Source organism: Delphinus delphis, chromosome X, assembly GCF_949987515.2.
Source record: "Delphinus delphis chromosome X, mDelDel1.2, whole genome shotgun sequence".
Taxonomy (NCBI): domain Eukaryota; kingdom Metazoa; phylum Chordata; class Mammalia; order Artiodactyla; family Delphinidae; genus Delphinus; species Delphinus delphis.
In genome coordinates this window covers 81034850-81056666 of record NC_082704.1, presented here as the reverse complement: position 1 = coordinate 81056666, position 21817 = coordinate 81034850, and the positions used below count along the sequence as shown (strand labels likewise).

At 44.7% G+C, this 21817-nt stretch overlaps 1 protein-coding gene across 1 annotated transcript in view; it reads right to left on the bottom strand.

The window, feature by feature from the left end:
- The window catches only part of ITIH6 (inter-alpha-trypsin inhibitor heavy chain family member 6), a 32723-nt gene that overhangs the window by 6337 nt on the left and 4569 nt on the right, over nt 1–21817 (bottom strand). The window contains 9 exon segments of the mRNA XM_060002053.1: nt 7231–7268; nt 8595–8685; nt 10916–11902; nt 11905–11967; nt 11970–12016; nt 12018–12769; nt 12771–12964; nt 13691–13862; nt 19566–19682. Of these exon segments, the coding sequence (XP_059858036.1) occupies nt 7231–7268; nt 8595–8685; nt 10916–11902; nt 11905–11967; nt 11970–12016; nt 12018–12769; nt 12771–12964; nt 13691–13862; nt 19566–19682 (2461 nt within the window).

Genomic DNA, 21817 nt, shown 5'->3' with positions numbered 1-21817 from the left:
GGGGGGCTCCCGCTCCCAAGATGGCCATGCTCGACAACTGAGGTGGGCTGGGGATTCTGGTGGCTCCCCCCAATGAGATGTCTTATCTCCATCGAGGAGCCCTGGGTAGTCCTTGACGTGGCAGGTAAGAAGGTTGATTTTTTAATTGATATGGGAGCCACTCACTCTGTCTTAATTTTTCACTCTAGACCTCTTTCCTCCAAAAGTTGTACTGTGACTGGTGTTGATGAAAAGCTTAGCACCCATTGCTTTACTGGGCCTCTCACTTGCCAATTTGAGCAGTGGTTGATTTTGCATGCCTTTTTAGTTGTACCTGAGTGTCCCACTCCATTACTGAGGAGAGACCTTCTGAGCTCCCTCAGGGCCATACTCGATTTAGGAGGCCCCGAGCAGCCCCTTATCTTGACTCTGACTAAGACAGACCAACTGGAAGAGCAAGGTCCTATTCCCAGCCATATTCTACAAGCAGTGGACACTTCAGTATGGGAAAAAGGAATCCCTGGAAGGGCCATAAATGCCCAACTGTAAGAATTAGTCATAGACCAGAAGCTGCCTACCCTAACAAGAGACAATACCCTATAAAGTTGGAAGTGAAGAAGAGTTTACAACCCCTTGTAGATAAATTCTTAACGCATGGCCTCTTGGTGCCCTGCCAGTCTCCGTGCAATACTCCTATTAGGCTAGTTGTTAAGCCAAATGGGGAATGTAGGATGGTACAAGACCTTAGAGCAGTAAACGATGCAGTGGTCCCTATACATCCCCTCATGGCCAATCTTTATAACATATTAGCCCAAATCCCTGAGGACACTAAATGGTTTATTGTACTTGACCTCAAGGATGCCTTTTTTTTGCATCCCAGTTCATCCCTCATCACAATATCTATTTGCCTTCTAGTGGACTAACCCCGGCTCAGGCCAAATGCAACAATATACCTGGACAGCATTGCCTCAGGGGTTTTGGGACAGTCCACACTTTTTCACCCAAGCCCTAGGAAAGGAACTAAGGGAAATACACATGAAAGGAGGGGCTATTATACAGTATGTAGACGATATATTAATATGTAGTCCCTCCATGGAGGCCTCAGATCAAAATACCATTGAAGTGCTTAATATCCTTGGGGCCTGGGGTTACAGAGTCTCTCAGATAAAGGCACAAATCTCAAAACAACAAGTTAAATATCTGGGATATATTATAAACCCTGGAAGTAGACAGTTATCTCCAGATAGAAAACAAGCTATATTAGGCCTAAGCACACCAAAGACAAAGAAACATCTCTGTACCTTTTTGGGCATGACAGGATTTTGTAGAATTTGGATTCCAGGATTCAGGCTAATGGCTAAGCCCCTATATGAAGACACTAAAGGCCCAGATACAGAACTATTACTTTGGAACGGGGAATAAGAAAAGGCTTTTTAATGATATCAAGCAGGTCCTCACCAGAGCCCCTGCTCTGGGTCTCCCCAATTTGAAAAGCCATTCATCTTGTATGTGACTGAAAAGCAGGGGACAGCTTTTGGTGTCCTTATACAGAATCTAGGGGAAGTTCCTCAGCCCATAGGCTACTTTTCCAAGCAACTAGACTCCATGGCCCGAGGTTGGCCTGGCTGCTTCCGGGCAGTAGCTGCCACTGCTTTATTAGTGGAAGAAGCCAACAAGCTCACCTTTGGACAGCCACTGGAAGTCCAGACCCCTCATCAAGTGCAAGGGATTCTAGATACAAAAGGTCACAATTGGCTAACTGGAGGCCGTCTTATTAAGTACCAGCCTTTGCTCCTTGACTCCCCAGAGCTAACCCTCAAAACTTGCCACACTTTTAACGCCACTACACTAATGTTCGCCGAAAGCCCAGAGCTAACACATTCTTGCCTCAAAACCCTTGACTGGGTCTATGCCTATAGGTCTGACCTAACAGACCAGGCCACAGAAAACCCTGAGGAAGAATGGTTTACTGATGGCAGTAGTTTCATTAAACATGGAGTTAGGAGGGCAGGGTATGCTGTTGTGAGCATGCATAGTGTCAGAAGCAAAACCTTTGCCACCTAAAGGCTGAACTGATAGCTCTAACCCAAGCCTTAATCCTAGGGGAAGGAAAGATTGTAAATATATACACTGACTCAAAATATGCCTTCCTTGTTTTACATGACCACACAGCTATCTGCAAAGAGAGAGGACTCCTAAATGCAAGAAATTTCCCTATAAAATATAGGGCTGAGATTTTACATCTCATAGAAGTGGTTCAAAAACCAAAACAGATAGCAGTCATTCACTGCCACGGGCACCAAAAGGGAACTTCTCAAATTTCCCAAGGAAACAACAGGGCAGATCGGGAAACAAAGAAAGCAGTCTTGATGCCCATAACTGAAATGGCATTAATCCCATCTCTTACCCCTTCTAACGTTATACCCAGGTACTCAGCTTCCAAAGAGAACTGGACATGAGACAGAGGAGGAACTAAGGGAATGGATGGCTCGTGGCACATAGATCAGAAATTGCTCATACCTCTCTCTGACCAATGGAAAATTATTATAGGGCTACAAGATTCTTTCCATCTGGGGAGAGATGCAATGTTTATAATTGTTTTCCGTCTTTTTACAGGGAAAAGGCTCCCAGAGACAATTAAAAGAGTTACTTGAGCATGTGCCCTTTGTGCCACCCATAATCCAGGAGGCAACTTCAAGCCTCCCCCTCTTGTTAACCCAGTCCAGCGATGTAGGACTTACCCAGGAGAGGACTGGCAAATAGATTTCACTCAGATGCTCTCTTTCCAGGGTTTCAAATACTTACTAGTCTTTATAGATACTTTTACTGGATGGAGAGAGGCCTTCCCTACTAGAACAGAGAAGGCAACTGAAGTGGCTAAGGCTCTCCTAAAGGAAAGTATTCCTAGATTCAGGTTGCCCCGTCACCTTCAGAGTGACAATGGACCTTTGTTTGTAGTAAAGATCACTCAACAGCTTTTTCAGGCTTTAGGGATTAAATACAACCTCCGTTCATCCTGGAGACCACAGTCTTCAGGAAAACTGGAACAGGCTAATCATACTCTAAAGAAAACCTTGGACAAACTCCATCAGGAAAGGTCAGAGTCGTGGTATTGCATGCTGCCAATAGCCCTCTTAAGGGTCAGAGCAGCCCCTAAAACAATCACTAAGTTAAGCCCTTTTGAAATGACATACAGAAGGACATTCCTTACTCTGGACATGCTAACTGACCCAGAAACCCAGGTTCATCTTAAATACATTATAAACCTAGGCCCGGTGCAGAGGCTATACAAGAGCCTGGCAACAGAGTACAGCCCTCTCCAGATGACAGTCCCAGTCACTCTGTTGTAAAACCTGGAGATTGGGAACTTTTAAAGACCTGGAAAAATGAGTTCCCTGGTCATCAGCTACTCACAAAATGGAGGGGTCCTTACCAAGTCCTGCTGAGCACTCCTATAGCAGTTAAACTCCAGGGGGTCACCAGCTGGGTTCATCTGTCCAGAATTAAACCTGTTTCCACTGATATGTTACAAGAACCTGAAGACCTACATTCCAGCCATTCCTGTGAATCCACCCCTTCCTCTGAGTCTCCACAGGATCCGGAGGACCCAGAAAAGCCTGAAAATTCCAGGTGGATGAATGAACCTCTCCAAGACCTGAAGCTTTTATTTGAAAAGGACAAAAAGACTTCTTAGACCCTAGGCTAAGTACCCATAGCCACTATCTTCCTTCTTGCCTTCCGGTACACTTACAGAATAATTGATAGGCTCTGGTAGATTTAGATAACTATTGTCTTCTTTGCTCTCACCTTTGCTTTTGGAATTTACTAAACTTCTCTGCCCATGCTAGGTGATTTAAATATGACTCTGACTGGTGCTACTATGACGCCTTAGCTTTTCTATGCCTATTTCCCTTATCCACAGGATGGACAGCAGCTCTGGTGTTCATTGCACAAACTCTTGCTTCCTCCACTCTATTGACGGAATGCTGGATTTGTTTACCCTGGGCTAAGTCCATTGTGGACCAGAGCAACCCTCTTGTCCATCTTGTAAGGAATTATAGCCAAGTTCCTGATGGAAAATGGTCTTCTACCAGAGACCCAAGGCTCAGAACGGTAATGTACGGAGTCAAAATTGTTCATTTTCCTACTGAAGAAAATTCTAATGTCTCTTGCCTAACCCTCCCCTTAGCAACAGAAGGAGAATATGAAGTCAAACTGGGAGGACAAAGAACTGGCATTAAAGCACCCCAGCATTTTATAATGCCCCCCCAAGCCAGAATTCCAGTTACTTATTTGTGCTCAAACTCTAACTCGCTACCCAAAGGAAGAACGATCCACACAGGAGAAGCAGATAGTAGGACGGATGTGGATGGAACGGGTTGGTTTTGTAGCTGCAGAAATTTTCCATAACAATAGAATTGGATGGCTAGGTCTTTTTTTTAAAAAAAAAAAACACCTTTATTGGAGTATAATTGCTTTACAATTTTGTGTTAATTTCTGCTGTATAACAAAGTGAATCAGCTATATGTACACATATATCCCCATATCCCCTCCCTCTTGAGCCTCCCTCCCACCCTCCCTATCCCAACCCTCTAGGTGGTCACAAAGCACCGAGCTGATCTCCCTGTGCTATGCAGCTGCTTCCCACTAGCTACCTATTTTACATTTGGTAGTTTATATATGTCAATGCTACTCTCACTTCGTCCCAGTTTACCCTTCCCCCACCAGATGGCTAGGTTTTAAAACTTTGGGTGAGTTAGTCTACCGTGCCCTGCCAGGATATATTTTCATATGCCAGGTAGATAAAAAACCATGCACCATTAATTGCCTACAAAATAACTCCATGCCCACACAGTGTATGCTGGGAACCTTGATTACCCCTTTCTTAATCCACTCCTTAAACGAATCCAAGCACTGGGCCACTTCATTAAAACTGTTCACACAATTAACTCGAGATTTACCTGGTGGCATCCCGGATGCAGATGCCTATTTCTTTGGGTATACATTGTTACCATGGTGGGGAGTAGCCGCCCACCAACATGTCCTTCGAAACTTGTCTTATACTCTTACTACCATAGGTAACAGTACTGCTAACTCTCTCACTAATTTACAGAAGTCTCTAGATTCGCTGGCCAAAGTGGTACTTGACAACTGACTGGCCCTGGATTATCTGTTGGCAGAACAAGGAGGGGTACGTGCAGTTGCCAACACTTCTTGTTGCACATACCTTAACACCTCTTCCCAGGTAGAGGCCAACATTGAGAAAATTCGACAACAAGCCACCTGGCTTCAGCAGACAATTAACCACCAATCCTCGGTATTATGGGGGGGAAAATTGAAAACTGGTTCTCCAGCTTGTTTTCCTGGATCCCACAAGATATTAAAACCTTTCTAATGCACTATGATAATCTAAGTGGGAGGGAAGTCCAAAACGGGAGGGGATATCTGTATGCGTATGGCTGATTCATTTTGTTGTGTAGTGAAGGCTAACACAACATTGTACAGCAACCATACTCCAATAAAAATTAATAAAAAAAGAAAGGGATTTAAAAAATGTAACAGGAAGTGGCTTTAAAAGTAAAAGTATAATAATATTCTTAAAAAGAAATTAAAAATAGAATTAATATTAGATTCTAATTAAGTTCACTCAAAAGATAAATTAAATTTAATTAATTAATTTTTTGGTATACACAGTTGTTTCCTTTATTGGTTCTAGTAATTATAATTACATGTATTTATTAGAGTTCTTTAATCTTAAAAACTTTAATTTCTAGTGATATCTAAGAATTAAGCAATTGTGAACTGTCATGCCTTCCTATACCAGCATTCTTTTTTTAAATTAATTTTTATTGGAGTATGGTTGCTTTACAATGTTGTGTAAAAATAAAATCATGAACCAAAGAAAAAGAACCTCTCTGATGGGAGGTTTCCATTTTCTTATAACCTTCCTTGTTTCAGCCATACTGATTTATGTTATATTTTGCCTATATTTTGCCTCTGTTGTCTTCCATACTGTTGCAAATTTGCAACCAAGACCTTTCAGTCCAAGAAGGAGACCTGGAACCAACAGGTTCAGAACTTCCATTTTAGAAATAGAGAAATATACTAAAATTTTAAGCCTGAGATTAACAAAGATATGCTGACCTTGTATAACCAACTTCCTACCCTTGCTTGAGTCTCTGATTATAGTAGTCTTTTGCTAGTCTTTAGCCCCTGCTTCTCTAATCTAATTATTTAGTTTGTTTTCTCTAGGGCATCACAGGACAATGGTGGTGCAGGGACTCCAACCACTCCCCACAGCCAATCCTGCTGAAATAACAGAAATCACCCTGGGGCCCCTTAATGAGACAGGGCAAGAGTTCTGTGACCCCAGTTAGGTAGGGTCTACAAGACCCTTGCCAGCCTGAGGAAGCTATGGAAGATAGACCTTTGTCCTTCATCTTCCCCATAAATATTTCTTGGGGGCTACTTCTCTCATGGGGTATTTGAGGCAGGAGGTAGATGCCCTCCCTAGGGCTAAGCTATTGGAGATTCAGTACCGGTGGACCGATACTCTAAGATGAGAATAGTAGGACAATTGAGAGAGGAGGCTGGGCCCTGCCCAGATAGAAGATAAGAGACCACATAGTTCTCATTCTCAAAGTCAAGGAGATCTTCCCAACTAGAAAAGTCCTTGGAAGTCAAAAGGGGAGTGACACCCAACTACCCATAGCCCTCTTGGGTGGAATCCATCTTGGCGCACACATTGGGAGGATCCTGAGGTATACCAAATACGGACTCTGAACCAGGCAAATCAAAATGATTGGCCAAAGGAAACCCAGAAGAAATGCCCCATATAAGTGATTTAAACTACCATGAGGGCTTTATTCTCTTTCTGAGTCCGCCTGTGTCTATCCACATGTACTGTCTCTTTTTCCTTCTAATAAATACTTTACTTGTTTCACTACTTTCCATCTTTGTGGGAATTCTTTTCTGCAAAGCTGAAAGGCCAGGGCCACTGGTCTAGTGGCTAGGATTTGGTGCTGTCACTGCCACGACCTGACCTCAATCTCTGACTGGGAACCAAAACCCTGCTTCAAGTCACTGCATGCTGAGGTCACTTGAGATCAGAAGGAATGGGAGAGGAGGGGAGGGAAGGAGTGAGGAGAAGGTAGGAGGCCATGTCTATTTCCCCAGAGAGAGAGCCCAGACCCAGTCCTAGTGCACAAGCTGTCCTGTACTCAAACAGGACAGCGAGGGTGGCTGGCTTACCCGAGGATGAGAAGGTGAAGATGCTTGGCAACGTGCCTACAAAAGAGAGGGGGAGGGATTCCCTGGTGGCGCAGTGGTTGAGAGTCCCCCTGCCGATGCAGGGGACACGGGTTCGTGCCCTGGTCCAGGAAGATCCCACATGCCGCGGAGCGGCTAGGCCTGTGAGCCATGGCCTCTGAGCCTGCGCGTCCGGAGCCTGTGCTCGGCAATGGGAGAGGCCACAACAGTGAGAGGCCCACGTACCGCCAAAAAAAAAAAAAAAAGAGGGGGACTGTGTTGGTAAGAGACTGATCCATTACATTCCTAGGTACTCTGGGGCCCCCTGGCCTCTCAGTCACCTCCTCCAAAATAAACCCCAAAATCCTGAGCTCAGCATTTAAGTCTTTTCTGATATCTAGTCCCTGCCTAGCTCTCCAGGCTCCTCTGCATGCTCCAGCCCAACTGAACTGACTATTCTTATGAGTGCCCTGCCTTATCTTGCTAGTGAACCTTTGCTTCTGTTTTTTCCTGTCACCTGGAATGTTCTCCTTCCTTTAGCTACTAAGGATCAATTTCTAGTTATTCTTCCAGGCCAACTCAAATGTTATTTTCTCTTGCTCTCTGTCTGTGGTAGGTAGAATTCTAAGATGCCCCCCAAGATTCCCCAGTATACACACCCTGTAAAATCCTCAGGGTGTGATATGGTGAGTTATCACTCCCATAAATAGGTCATGGTATGTGGTGCAGTTGATGAAACAAGGAGATTATCCAAGTGGGCATGACCTAATCACACGAGCCCTTTAAATCTGGGTCTGGAGATCAGAGGCAGAGATGTCAGAGGGATTTGAAGTATGAGAAGGATTTAACAGGAGGGAGATTCTCCATGGCTGTCTTTGGAAGATGGATGGGGCCACGTGGCAAGGAATGCAGGAAGCCTCTAGGACCTGAAAGTGGCCCCAGGGGCCTCTAGAAGCTGAGAGTGACTGCTAGCCAACAATCAGAAAAAAACAAAAAACCCAAAGAAAACAAAAAACCCCCCAAAAATCCCACAGCGATCTCAGTCTTAATACAAAGAACTGAATTCTGCCAACAACCTGAACGAACGTGGAAGACAATGAGAACTCAGTCTGATAGACACCCTGATTTTAGTCTTATGAAATCCTGAGCAGAGAACCTAACTAACTCTTGCCTAGACTTCTGGCCCATAGAACTGTGAGATAATTAATGGGAGTGTTTTAAGCTACTAAGTTTGTGGTAATTTATTATGCAGCAATGGAAAATTAATACATTGCCCCTCCTCTGGGATCACACAATGCCTGTGAAAATTCTAACTGAATGGAAATGAAAGCTCAGGGATCTTTGTCAGGGGAGCTCTTTGTTCAATTTTTGCTAGCCCTGCAGAACTTCCCTGAGATTCCATGCTGTCTCCAGCTCCTCCCAGAATCTCCTCAGAATTGCTGTCCCAATGTGGATTTTCTGCCAAGTGTAAAAGAAATAAGAGAAATCCTTCACACTCTGAGGGCAAAGATGTCCTCGGCCCACCAAAGGGGAGACTCTCCTTCTGACCAGGAGAGTCTTCACTGGCTTCCCAATCTGACCTGCACATTGCCAAGACTGAGACCTTATGTTCTCCATAGTACCTTAGTCTTTCAAGCTCAGTTATGTTCAAAATTCTTTCTTATAGCATTTATGCATGCATTCATGTGATCATTTATTTATTCATTCAGGCACTGTTCAAGCATCAGGGATATGGTGGTGAAAAAGTCAGTCATGATTTCTGACCTGGTGAAGCTCATATTTTGGTTGGGAAGGCAGGCATGAATGAAATTATAATTACCAATGATGACAAATGCTATAAGAAAAAAGAACAGATTGACGGAGGGAGTTGCAGATCCTTGACATAGTCTGGGGCAGTAGAAAGGGGTGAGAAGGACATTTGACCTGAGATTTAAGGCATGAGCTGGAGTTTGAGTGGCAATGGAAGAGATGAGAGTGGTAGATAGGGAGCAGGGCAAGGCAGGTCAGAGCAATTTTCAAGCAGGGGGAACAGCTTGGAAGAGGTCTCTGAGTGGAGGCAGGGATGGGGGTAAGGCCCATTGGAGGAACAGGAGGCCACTGGGGCTTGAGTTCAGAGGGTGAGTGGGAGAAGGTGAGGTCAGAGAGGTATGGGATAGAGGGCAGATCATGCAGGGCCTTGAAGCTCATAAAGAGGACTTTGGACTTTATTCTAGGTATGATAGGAAACCCTTGAGAGGAGTTAAGTAGGGAAGGAACATGAAGTGATCTATGTTTTGAAACGATCGTTTTGGGCTTCCCTGGTGGCGCAGTGGTTAGGAATCCGCCTGCCAATGCAGGGGTCATGGGTTCGAGCCCTGGTCCGGGAGGATCCCACATGCCACAGAGCAGCTAAGCCTGTGTGCCACAACTACTGAGCCTGTGCTCTAGAGCCTGCAAGCCACAACTACTGAGCCTGCGTGCCACAACTATTGAAGCCCATACACCTAGAACCCGTGCTCCGCAACAAGAGAGGCCACCACAATGAGAAGCCCATGCACCACAACGAGGAGTGGCCCCCGCTCGCTGCAGCTAGGGAGAGCCCGCGTGCAGCAATGAAGACCCAACACAGCCAAAAATAAAATAAAATAAAATAAATTTATATAAAAATAAATGATCCCTTTGGCTGCTGTGGGAGAATGGCCAAGAGAATATCTCAAGAGAGGAAGCAAGAAAACCAGTGAGGAGGCTGGAACAGTTTTGTTGGTGAGGCACAATGGTAGTCTGCCCTAGGATAGTGAGAGTTGGGGTAGTGAGAAGTGGGTGCATTTGACAAACATATTAAAGGTAACAGTGTCAGGAATTGAAGATGGATGGGATATTGGGAGGGAGGGTGGTGAAGGATAGGGGTATGTCAAGGATGTCATGCCCAAATTTCTATCTCTATGACTTATTGCCACCAACACCTGGTTCTAATCCTGTCCTACAAGGTCACCCCAGGAAATGTCACTCCTCTCAGGAAGGCAAATAGTGAAGTGGTGAATCACATTCAGCATGGGACCAGATTATGTAGGTTCAAATCTCTTACTAGCTATGTGATGTGGAACAAGTTATTTCACTTCTCTGTGCTTCAGTTTCCCCATGAGTAAAATGCAGATATTAAGAGTTTTTTGGTGAGGATTAAATGAGGACTACAAGTACAATATGTAGAGCAGTACCTGCACATAGGAAGAGCTAAAAAATGTAAACTGTTATTATTTCACAGTCTTTGGGAAATTTAAAGACAACTGTCATCATCTTCCCCAATTTTTATATCCCTTTCATTAAGCAGGGCTGTTCATAGAGCACAAAAGAACCAATCAGAGCTGACTGGCCTAGTGATGCTCCAATTTATAACCCCACATCCCTTCTCTGCTTGGGAAGCATGAGCAATTCTCTTGTCCAACAAAGCAAATGTCAAAGCCATAGCTTGGCCAGTTCATTTCTGTGCATTCCCCAGTCTTAACATCCCTTCTCTCCCAGGGCCTCTAATTATGTGCCTATGTGCTGAGGCCCAGAGAAGTTAAGTAGTTGGTTCAACGTCTCAAAGTAAGCAAGCAAGCAGTTTGAATCACAAGAATTTGCACAAGCTTTGTATACTTCTAGCTCCTGGTTCCCTCTATTCATACTGCTCCCCCCCCTTGTGGCTTGACCTCTTGCCTATGGCACTCACCATCTTTGTCAGGAGTGAGGAAGGTATAGAAAGCCGGTGGGTTCAAGGACTCCACAAATTTGGACTCCTCCATTGACTCAGACAGCAGCTGTAGCTCCTCAGGGATAAGGAGCAGGATGACCGCCTCAGGGAGGATGCTAGAAGGCAGCAAGACTGGCAGGTTTGGGGGGTTGCCTTCTGGCATAGGCCTGGAGCTGTTGGGTAGGCCCATTGTTGGGACTCCTGACACAGATGGTCCCAGAATTTTCCTGGTGCACTGGGGCTCTGGCAACAGGTCATGCTGATGCCATAGCCTTCCAGGGGGCAGCAGAGAGGGCAGGGTGGGGTGAAAGAGAGTAGGGAGGGGCTCTCCAAGGACAGAAATTGTCATGGAACTGCTGGGACTTGTAGGACTTGAGATAGTGCTTAGAAGTATGCTAAGGCTCTGAGGAGGTGGGGACCTGAGTTTGTCAGGTCTGGAGGGTAATGAGATTTTGGGTTTATTGGGGATTGTTGTCTTAGGTTTGGAAAGTGATAAGCTTAGGGGAGTTTGATGAGGTGGGGCACTAGGTTTAAGAGGTGATGGGATTTTAGGGGTCTTGGGTAAGAGGATCCCAGGTCTAGGGTACGGCAGGTTGTTTGGGGTCTTAGGAGCAGGAACACTTGCTCTGGTGTGTGATGGGTATTTGAAAAACTGATGTGTGGAGACTCCAGCCCTGGGCTGTGACAGACTTTTGGGTGACTGTGATGTAAGTACCCCAGGTTGGGGGTGTGATGGGGCATCTAATTTAGGTTGTGATGGAGAACCAGGTTTGGAATGCAGCAGAGTAACATGTTTCATAGAGCCACCTTTGGGCTGGGCTGGGGTGCTAGGATTCAGAGGTGGGACTTGTGTCTTGGAATTCATGGGTAATAGGGTACCAGAATTCTGATGTAATGGCGTGTTGGGCTTCAGAAGCAATAGGCCACCAGAATTTGAGGGCACAAAGGCAGCAGGTGGTATCCTAAAGTTGGCTGAGCCAAGTTGCCAGAATCCTGTTGTGCTGGAATTTGGGGCTTTGGTGTGCGAGGGTGGATGGGGTACTAGGGCTCTGACCCAGTGGCTCCAACTCCTTGGAACTGGGCAGGAGTAGTTGAGGATAAGTAGAACTTTGGTTTCACAAGCCTTGATTTGGGAGAAACCTTGGGAACCAAGGCTGGCTGGGCTGTGCTTGCCCTTAGGCCATGACTGCTGGTGGATGAGGGCATGATGGTGCCTAGTCCATCTGCGGTGAAAGTCTGTTTCCTGACTTCAGTGGCTTCTTTGGGCTGCACCATAACCAGTGATGTCAGAGGTGTGACAAAATCTTATTCAAAGGACAGGTTGAGGACTTTGGAAGCCAGCAGGTGGTGGGTGCTGGCATCGTGAGCTTGGAAGTGTGCCTCCAGCAGTTCTCCAGAGGTGATGTTGGCCCAGAGGCAGCGTATGAAGTGGGCTACATTGGGGGCTGGCTCCCCTGGGCAACCAAAGACATTCTGGCTGCTGTTGGTGGCCACCTCACTGTGGCAGGCCCCGAGAAGCCGACCCCTGGGGCCACGGGTTGCCAGGTAGATGTCTAGTTCCTGCTCTCCTGGTTGCACTTGGCCTGCCACCACCAGCTCCGAACCACCAAAGTAGTTGGGGAAAAAGGCCCAAGGTGAGGCCCCAATCAAGCCACCTAGGTAGTCCAGATGCACATCTACCAGTAGAGGCATGGAGATCTCTTCACAGAGGCCCTCCAGCTGTAGGGCTGTGTTGGTGTCCTCACATATGGGCCAGGCTGCTCCTTGGTTCTCCAGGGACAAGCGACGCAGCAGTGGGAAGTCAGCATCATCCCCAAAGGCCAAGCTGACCTTGGGACACTCTGTTGTCCAGTGCCTGACGGATGTTGGAGAGGATCACACTGGGAGTTGTCACTCCAGCCATGGGCTCCCCATCTGCCAGGAAGATAATGAGAGGGATCCTCCCCACACTGTGGCCCCTCCCAGGCTCCTGGTTTCTATGGTTCAGCACTGAAGTAGCTGCCAGCAGAGCTGCATTGATGTCAGTCCCTAATTGGAGAGCAGACTGTGAGACCATTTTTTCTAGTAACTTCTACCCGCATTGGACACACTGGGTACCTCACCAACCTCCCAGGCAGAGTCATATCTCCTTATCTTTGCTCACACTGTTTCTGCTGCTCATCCTTCCCAAATCCCCACCCCCACACAGGCTCCCTGAGATCTGACAGTGGGGCCCACATGTCCTTGGTTTTTATCACTCCCTGTCTCAGACTGCTCTGACTGTTTCCTGGGGGGATGTCTCATTCTCTAGTCAGATTGGCAGATCCCCAAGGATAGCATCTCCACCTCCATGCTACAGGGGAAAAAGGGCTGAGTTGTCAGGAGGTGGTGGGTGGGGGAGACTTCAGTAATCGTCTGAGAGAGGATTGATCAGAAGCCAAAATCAGGGCAGCAGCTTGCTCAAATACTTAGAAATAAATATCTAGATTATTGATAAAAAAACACAAAAGTTTCAGCAAATTCTTTTGAGTATGTGCTTTAAAGAGGAGGAAATTCAGCCCCAAAGAGGAATGTGTCCTAAAATACATGGAGATTTAGCTATGCTCTTTCCACTAGGCAAAGAAACACAGAAGGACAAAGGGACATATTTGTGTAAAATGTAACAGTGATATTTCAGACATTATGAGAGGTGAAGTGGATGGGTGCATGAAGGGAGGGTTTCAAGAATTTCCCATGTAACCACAGCCTGCCAATTTGGGGGGGTAGGTCTAACACAGCCAGCAGCTTCCACGTGCCCCAGGTAGTCCTTGGCACTGGGGACATTCTGGATGGTGGCCTGGATGGAGCCTCTGGCTTTCCAGACACTAACTGTGTCAGAAATGGAGATGATGTTGAAGTAGTCGCTGACCGGCAGGTTACCAAGGATCACACTCATGGCCTTTTTAATCTGTGGGATATAGATGATGTGAAGGAGATGGACCAAGACTTGAGGTCTTGTTCAAGACTGAAAGGCTCTTTCTATACAAGGTACTAAGTGTTGTATGGTTTTAATGTTCTCTGACTCCAGCACTTTAAGTCTAGGATTCTTAGGCCAAAATGCTCTATAGGCTCTAATGGATCAAAGCCTAGAACTGTACTGTCCAATGGTAACTGCTAGCCACATGTAGTTATTTAAATGTAAATGTAAGTTAGTTACAATTAAAGAAAAAGTTAAAATTCTGTTTCTTCATTTGCAGTAGCCACATTTCAAGGGTTGCCAGCAGCTACTGTACTGGACACTGTTTAGAACATTTCTATCATCAAAAAAGTTCTACTGGACAGTGGTGGTCGAGAAGGTTCAAGTTCTATGCTTTCAGAGAGCTAGGATTCATGAGTTCTATGGTTTCTGAGCCCATGATCAAGGATTCAATGATTCGAGGGCCCTAAAGTTTAAGAGCTTTACGACTCCAGGTATTTATAGCTACCTTTCAATGACTTTGCATGCTTTGGTTCTCTGTTCTCTCTAATCTGTTCTTCTACCTCAATTTCTGTTTCTTCCAGGCTGGTCTTCTCACCAGCCTCCAGATAACCTAGATTCTATTTCGTCTCCACAACTTTGTCCTTTACTTATTCATACCTTCATAGTTCCTTCAGTTGCTCTTTCTCTGGGCAGCCCTTCCTTGATTGCCTAGTCTGATCCATGCTCTTCACACCCAGATATTCCCTGTCCCACACTATTTGCTGACTATCTTACGTGGAATATTTTCATTCTCCATACAGACCTTGAGTCCTCTGAGAACAGGGCTTAGATTGCTACTTCCTCTTGGCTCCCTTCTCCATGACAATATTTAGTATAGGGCTACGCTCAGGGAATACAATATGTAGGTTCCAGTATTAGGGTACCATTTATAGGATAATTGCTATGCTCCTGGCAGTGCAACTTTAGATGCATCAGCTTATTTCATCTTCACAGCAACACAATGAAGAAGGTACTAATATTATCCTCATTTTACAAGAGATGACATTAAGGCTCAGAGAGTGGAGTGGCTAGCTCAAGGTCACACAGCTAGTCATTGATAGACCAGGGACTCAAATCTGTATTTTGGAGGTGGTAAATCCAGTGATTTTAAGCATAATATACACCTTCAACCTTTTATAGAGGTGTGGATTCTAGAAACCACAGGAAGGACATTTGTGGCTTGCCTTTCTCTACATCTTAAACTGATAGAAGATACCTTGAATGCTTTTAAGGGAATCAGAATATTTCCTGCCATAAGATGAACTCAGGGGATAAGTCACACATTCTGGGATCAGGAGCTGAGCACCGGGGACTTCCCTGGTGGTCCAGTGGCTAAGACTTCACACTCCCAATGTAGGGGGCCCTGGTTCAATCCCTGGTCAGGGAACTAGATCCCACATGCCACAACTAAGAGTTCTCATGTGGCAACGAAGATCCTGCATGCTGCAACTAAAAAAAGAAAGAAAGAAAAAAAGATCCCACATGCTGCAAATGAAAAGATCCCACATGCCACAAAGAAGATTCCACAAGCTGCAACTAAGACCTGGAGCAGCCAAATAAATAAATAAATATTTAAAAAGAAAAAAGGAGCTGAGCACCATATTCCTGCTTCCATTGAGAGGGCTGACACATAAAGGATGGCTTCCCTGAGAATCTCCTGTTATCCAGGGACAGATTACGTTTTCAAAAGTATGTTGTTTAATCTCCTATTACTTTGAGATTTTCCAGCTATCTTTCTGTTGCTGATTTGTAGTTTTATTCCATTTAGTCTGAGAACATACTTTGTATGATTTATATTATTTTAAATTTGTTAAGGTGTGTTTTATGGCCCACAATGTAGTCTGTCTTGGCAAATGTTCCACATGAGCTTGGGGCAAATGTGTATTGTGCTGTTGTTGGATGAAGCGTTGTGTAGATGTCAGTTAGATTCAATTAAATGATGGTGTTGTTCAGTTCAACAATGTCCTTATGGATTTTCTGCCTGCTGGATATGTCCATTTCTGATATAGGGAAGTTGAAGTCTCCAACTATAATAGTGGATTTGTCCATTTATCCTTGCAGTTCTATCAACTTTTGCCTCATGTATTTTGACACTCTAATGTTAGGTGCATACACATTAAGGATTATTATGTCTTCTTGGAGAATCGACCCTTTTACCATAATATAATGCACCTTTTAATCCCTAACAATTTACTTGCCCTGAAGTGTACTTGGTCTGAAATTAATATAGCTGTTCCAGCTTTCTTTTGATTAGTGTTAGCATGGTATATGTTCTTTGCATCCCATTACTTTTATCTATCTGTGTCTTTATATTTAAAATGGGCTTCTTGTAGAAAACATAGTTGGTTTTTGTTTTTGTTTTGTTTTGACACTGACAGCTTCCGTCTTTTTTTTTTTTAATTTTTAAAATTTTGTTATGGTAAGAACACTTAACATGAGATCTAGTCTTTTAAATTTTGAAGCAATTTTTAAGTCGGCCGTACTGTTTTTTTTTTTAACATCTTTATTGGAGTATAATTGCTTTACAATGGTGTGTCAGTTTCTGCTCTATAACAAAGTGAACCAGCTATACATAAACATTATATGGAAGCTTCTGTCTTTTAATTGGTGTATTTAGACAAGTCATCATTAAGGTGATTACTGATATAAGTAGATTAATATTTGCTATATTTTAAACTGTTTTCTCTTTGTTTCCCTTTTTTTTCTTTGTCTCCTACTCTTTTCCTGCCTTCTCTGGTTTCAGTCGAGTGTTTTATATGACCCCATTGTCTCTCGTCTCTTAGCATATCCATTATGTTAAGAAAATTTCTTAGTGGTTGCCCTGGAGTTTGCAACATGCCTTTACAACTAATTACAGTCCACATTCAAATAACACTATACAGCTTCATGAATAGTTCAAATACCTTGTGACAGAGTAGTCCAATTCCTCTATCTTGTCCTTTATAACATTGCTGTCATTAATTTCACTTATCAGTAAACTATATTCACTGAATACATTGTTGCTATTATTATTTTGAACAAATCGTTATCTGTTAGATCAATTAGTTAAAAAATAAAATATATTATTTTACTTTTATTTATTCCTTCTCTAACAATCTTCCTTTCTTTATGTAGATCCAAGTATCTGAGCTATCCCGTTTTCATTCTCTATGGAGAACTTCTTTTAACATTTAGCTGTGCAAGACAGGTCTACTGGTGACAATTCTCTCAATATTTGTTTGGCTGATAAAGTCTTTATTCTTCACTTTGGAAGGACAATTTTGCTGCATACAGAATTCAAAGTGAGTGGTTTTTTCCTTCAACACTTTGAATGTTTCACTACACTCTCCTTTTCCTTGCATGGTTTCTCAAGAGAAATTCAATGTAATTCTTATTCTTGTTCCTCTATAAGTAAGATATTATTTTCTGTGGGCTTTTACAGGATTTTCTCTTTGTCTTTAATTTTCTGCAGGTCGAATAGGATATGCGTACATGCACATTTCTTGGTATTTATCCTGCTTAGTGTTCTCTGAGCTTCCTGGACCTGTGGTTTGATGGATGTAATTTATTTTGGAAAATTTGTATCTGTTATTCCTCCAAATATTTCTTCTGTTACTTTCTTTCTTTTCCTTATGGTATTCTCATTACACATGTTACACTTTTGTACATGTACACAGTTCTTGGATATTTTGTCTTTGTTTTTTTTTAACATCTTCATTGGAGTATAATTGTTTTACAATGATGTGTTAGTTTCTGCTCTACAACAAAGTGAATCAGCTATACATATATCCCCATATCTCCTCCCTCTTGCGTCTCCCTTCCACCCTCCCTATCCCACTCCTCTAGGTGGTCACAAAGCACTGAGCTGATCTCCCTGTGCTATGCGGCTGCTTCCCACTAGCTATATATTTTACATTTGGTAGTATATATAAGTCCATGCCACTCTCTCACTTCATCCCAGCTTACCCTTCCCCCTCCCCGTGTCCTCAAGTCTATTCTCTACATCTGTGTCTTTATTCCTGTCCTGCCCCTAGGTTCTTCAGAACCATTTTTTTTTTTTTAGATTCCATATATATATATTTTTCATTCTTTTTTCTCTTTGCTTTTCAGTTTGGGAAGTTTCTATTGTCATATCTTCAAGTTCATTGATTCTTTCTTTGGCCATGTTCAGTTTCCTAATGAGCCCACCAAAGGCATTTTTCATTCCTGTTACAGTGTTTTATATTTCTAGTATTCTTTTTAATTTTCTTAGGATATCCATCTCTGCTTAAATTTGCCATCTGTTCTTGTATGTTGCCCACTCTTCCCATTAGAACCATTAGCATATTAGTCATACTTATTTTAAATTCCTGGTCTGATAATTTCTAAGCTCTGCCATATCAGTTTGGTTCTGATGCTTGATTCATTTCTTCAGATTGTGTTTTTCCTTTTAGCACTCTTTGTATATTTTTGTTGAAAGCCGGACATGAGGTATGAGGTAAAAGGAAATGAAGTAAATAGACCTTTAGTGTGAGGTTTTATGTTTATCTTGTTAGGAGTTAGGTTGTGTTTGTTGGTTGCTGCAGTTGTGGGTGTCAGAGGCTAAAATTGTTTCTAGAGTCCTTGTTTTTGTTTCCTATGTTGTCTTGGATTTCCCTAGAGACTCTTTCATAAATAGAGTACAGGCTTCCAGTTCTTTCAACTGTAACCTCCTGCTTTTACACAGGAACCCAGCTGATATGGTGGTCATGCATGGGGGGAGGAGAAACATTCTATAGTTCTAGGATTAGGTCTCAGTCTTTTAGGGCACCTAGCCCCTGGAATATGCTCATCACAAGTTCTTTCAGCTTTTATCCTGCCTTAGATGAAATGGGAAGACTAAAAAGGTTTGGAGTTGGGTATATCCCTTCCCATACATTAAAGGCTAGAGGAGACAGTTTTCAGTACTTCCCTTCTCCCAGTTTGGTTATATTCTCATAAAACACAAGTCAGTTAGCCTTAGGTCGGATGGGCTCTGTGGTTCAAAATGTCAAGGTAAAAAGGTTACACTGTCCCAAGACACTAGAACTGTATATTTCTAGAACCCTAGAGTACAATGGTTTGAAACGCTGCTTCCAGAACTTCATGGATTCAGCCTCTGAAGTCAAAATCTCTTTGGCCTATGGCTCCAGGATTCTGTTTCAAGGGTGCTATGGTAGGTGAGGTACAAGACTGAAGCCTAGATGGACCCAGGACTCTATGGCTTCTAAGCCCTATAAGGCCAGTGCACTGTATTCTTCTGGCTATATAGTCAAACAAAACAAAACAAAACAAAGCTGTGGCCCCTTGACAGTTCTGAATCTAAAATGACTACAGTTTTAATGTTTTGACTCATGCTTTATGATGCCAGAGTACTCTAGCCCAAAGTCTCTATGACTCTGGGCCTTTATGAGACCTGGAGGTTTGTGGTTGAGGCTCTTGATGGATTCAGGTCCCACAGTCCTATGTTTCAGTGTTCCTATGATTCTGTGGCTCCATGTCTACGTGGCTCCTGATATGTAAGGTACCAAGACTCTAAGGTAGGCCTAGGCCTATAAGGTCCAAAGGTGATGGGATGGCAGGGTGTCTTGTCTCAGGGAACCACTGTACCAGCACTCTCTGCTTTCTGAGCTTTCTAAATCAAGAGCAATGAACGATCCCCAGGGTCCTTGTTACCTGCTTCATTTTGGTACCAAACATGGAGCCGCTCGCGTCAATAACAAACACCACGTTTTTCTTAACAGGTGGAAGGCTTCTGGGTGCAAAGTAATGAACAAAATAGCCATCGCAAATCTGGAGAAAAAGAAGTGGAATCAACAAAAACTGTGAAAGCCAGTCTAAATCAAGTCCCCTCTTATTTTGCTGCATAAAACCCTGCTCTTTTCCTTCCTAGGCCTTATCACTGTTGCTATTAAATAGGCATTTGTGGGATTGTTTGCTCAATGTCCATCTCCTCCACCAGAAGTGTATCTCTGCTGGTCAGGCTGCCAGCCCAGGGCCTGCCCCTGAGCTGTGGAGAAAATGAGACTGGCTTGTGGCCCAAGGCTCCAGGGATCAGGATCTCTGTAATATGTGAGTTCCTGTCTGTGAGAGCTGGGCTTGCATAGTCTTGAGGGCCCCTAGGGACGTTTTGCCTGGGCTCCAGGAACTGAGAGTGTTGTTTTAACCTCCCTCTATAGAGTGAGCCTGGGGCCCGGCTCCATTGCTGCCAGGGGCTGGGAGTTTGCAGGGCCTCCCTCTCCTCCTTAAACCTCCTTTCTGCTGTTGCTGGGCAGAGCAGGGAGGGGAGGAGGGAGCAGAGGCTGAGTGAGCTATTTGTTCAGAGGGGATTGGTTAGACCAGGTGCAGATGCCTTGGGCTATCGGGGATATGATTGGCTGCTGACCCCCTTCCCCCACTCCATCTCTCCTTCTGCAGAGCCTGGGGCCTGGGACAGTTGAGGGAAGGGGAGGGGGAAGCTGGAAGGGCCCCCAGGACCAGTGGCAGCTCAGCCTAAGGAAGTATAGGCTTGCTGAGGGTCTGAGCTGCCCAGGAGCCTGAAGCAAGCTCTGTCCTGGGATAACCAGCTTATTCTCCTCTCAGCCCTTCAGGCATTCTCCGGTCACAAAGCTGGACACACTATCTCCTCCCATCTTGGAGGGCGGGAGGGGGGTGGTGGAGAGCAGGAAGGAGATGGGAGGACATCTTGCTCTTCCCCTCCACCCCAGCCTTTGAATTAATTCACAAGCACAAGCGTAGGCTTTGTCTGCACTTTTTCCTGGCACTCTACAGCAGTTCCCCAAGCCCTGGGTCAACCATCCTGCAACTGCCCAAGCCACAGGCAGAGTCCAGCTGCCCTTCTGTGTTCTTCCCATACCTGGGTAGGTGAGAGCTTCTGGGAAAATCACATTCCTACCTCTCCATGGTCCCAGGCTCACCAGTGACCCCACACCTCACATCCTATTATGTAAACCAGAGGCATGACCCAGGTCACCAACCTCTCACACTCCCTTCAACTGTCATGCCACCCCATTCTCAGGAAATGCCTCCCCTCCCTCTTCATGAAAAAATTAAGGGCACCAGGCCATGTCCCTTGGACTGCCCACCCCACCCTTGCGCAGGGTCCACACACCTATATGCCTCCTCCCTCTACTGAAAGACAAAACAATCCTTCCCTGACCCCATGCATGCCCAGCCTCCAGTACCTCCTCCACCAGCCAGACTCCTACTCTCCAACCCAGCCCATGCACCCGACTGGGTCTTCTTTAGAGTTTAAAAATGTTGGTGTCTTTTCCATCCACTAAGACAACCTCCATTCATCCCAATCCCACCCAAACTTCAAATCAGCTCCTTTCTTCCCGGTAGCATGCCAAGGTAATGAACTCGGCAGCTGCAATGGTCTTCTCACCTCCGGTTTACTCCTCTGCCCACTGCAGCCTGGCTCCCACCCCCACCGCTGATCCATCTCTCACCAAACGTAGCAACGACCAGTTGGTTGGAAAACTCAGTGGGTGTATTTCAGTTCTCACCAGACTGCACCTCTCTGATATATTTCACAATTGACAATCACTTCTGCTCCTCAGAAGAATCTTTTCCCCTGGGATCCAGAGAGGATGAACACTCCTTATTCTCCTACCAGCTCTCAGGTCCATCGGATTCAGTCTCTTTCTTCAGCTCCATTTCCCCACTGTCCCTTAAACAGTGTTGCCTAATATTTGTCTGTCATGGCGTGCAAAGAGAATGATTACGTTTGTGTAGCACAATGGAGGGAAGTGGTGGGGATTTACAGCCCTGAATAGGCTGATGGCAGCTCCGTGGGGCCAGATACCCCAAGGGCTGTGGAGATCAATAGCTCCTAGACTGGGAAGCTCTACCTTAGCAACTGCCATCCTGGGTCTGCTCTTCTGGCTCTATACATTTGGCCTGGGTCACCTCCCTAGCTCTCTTGG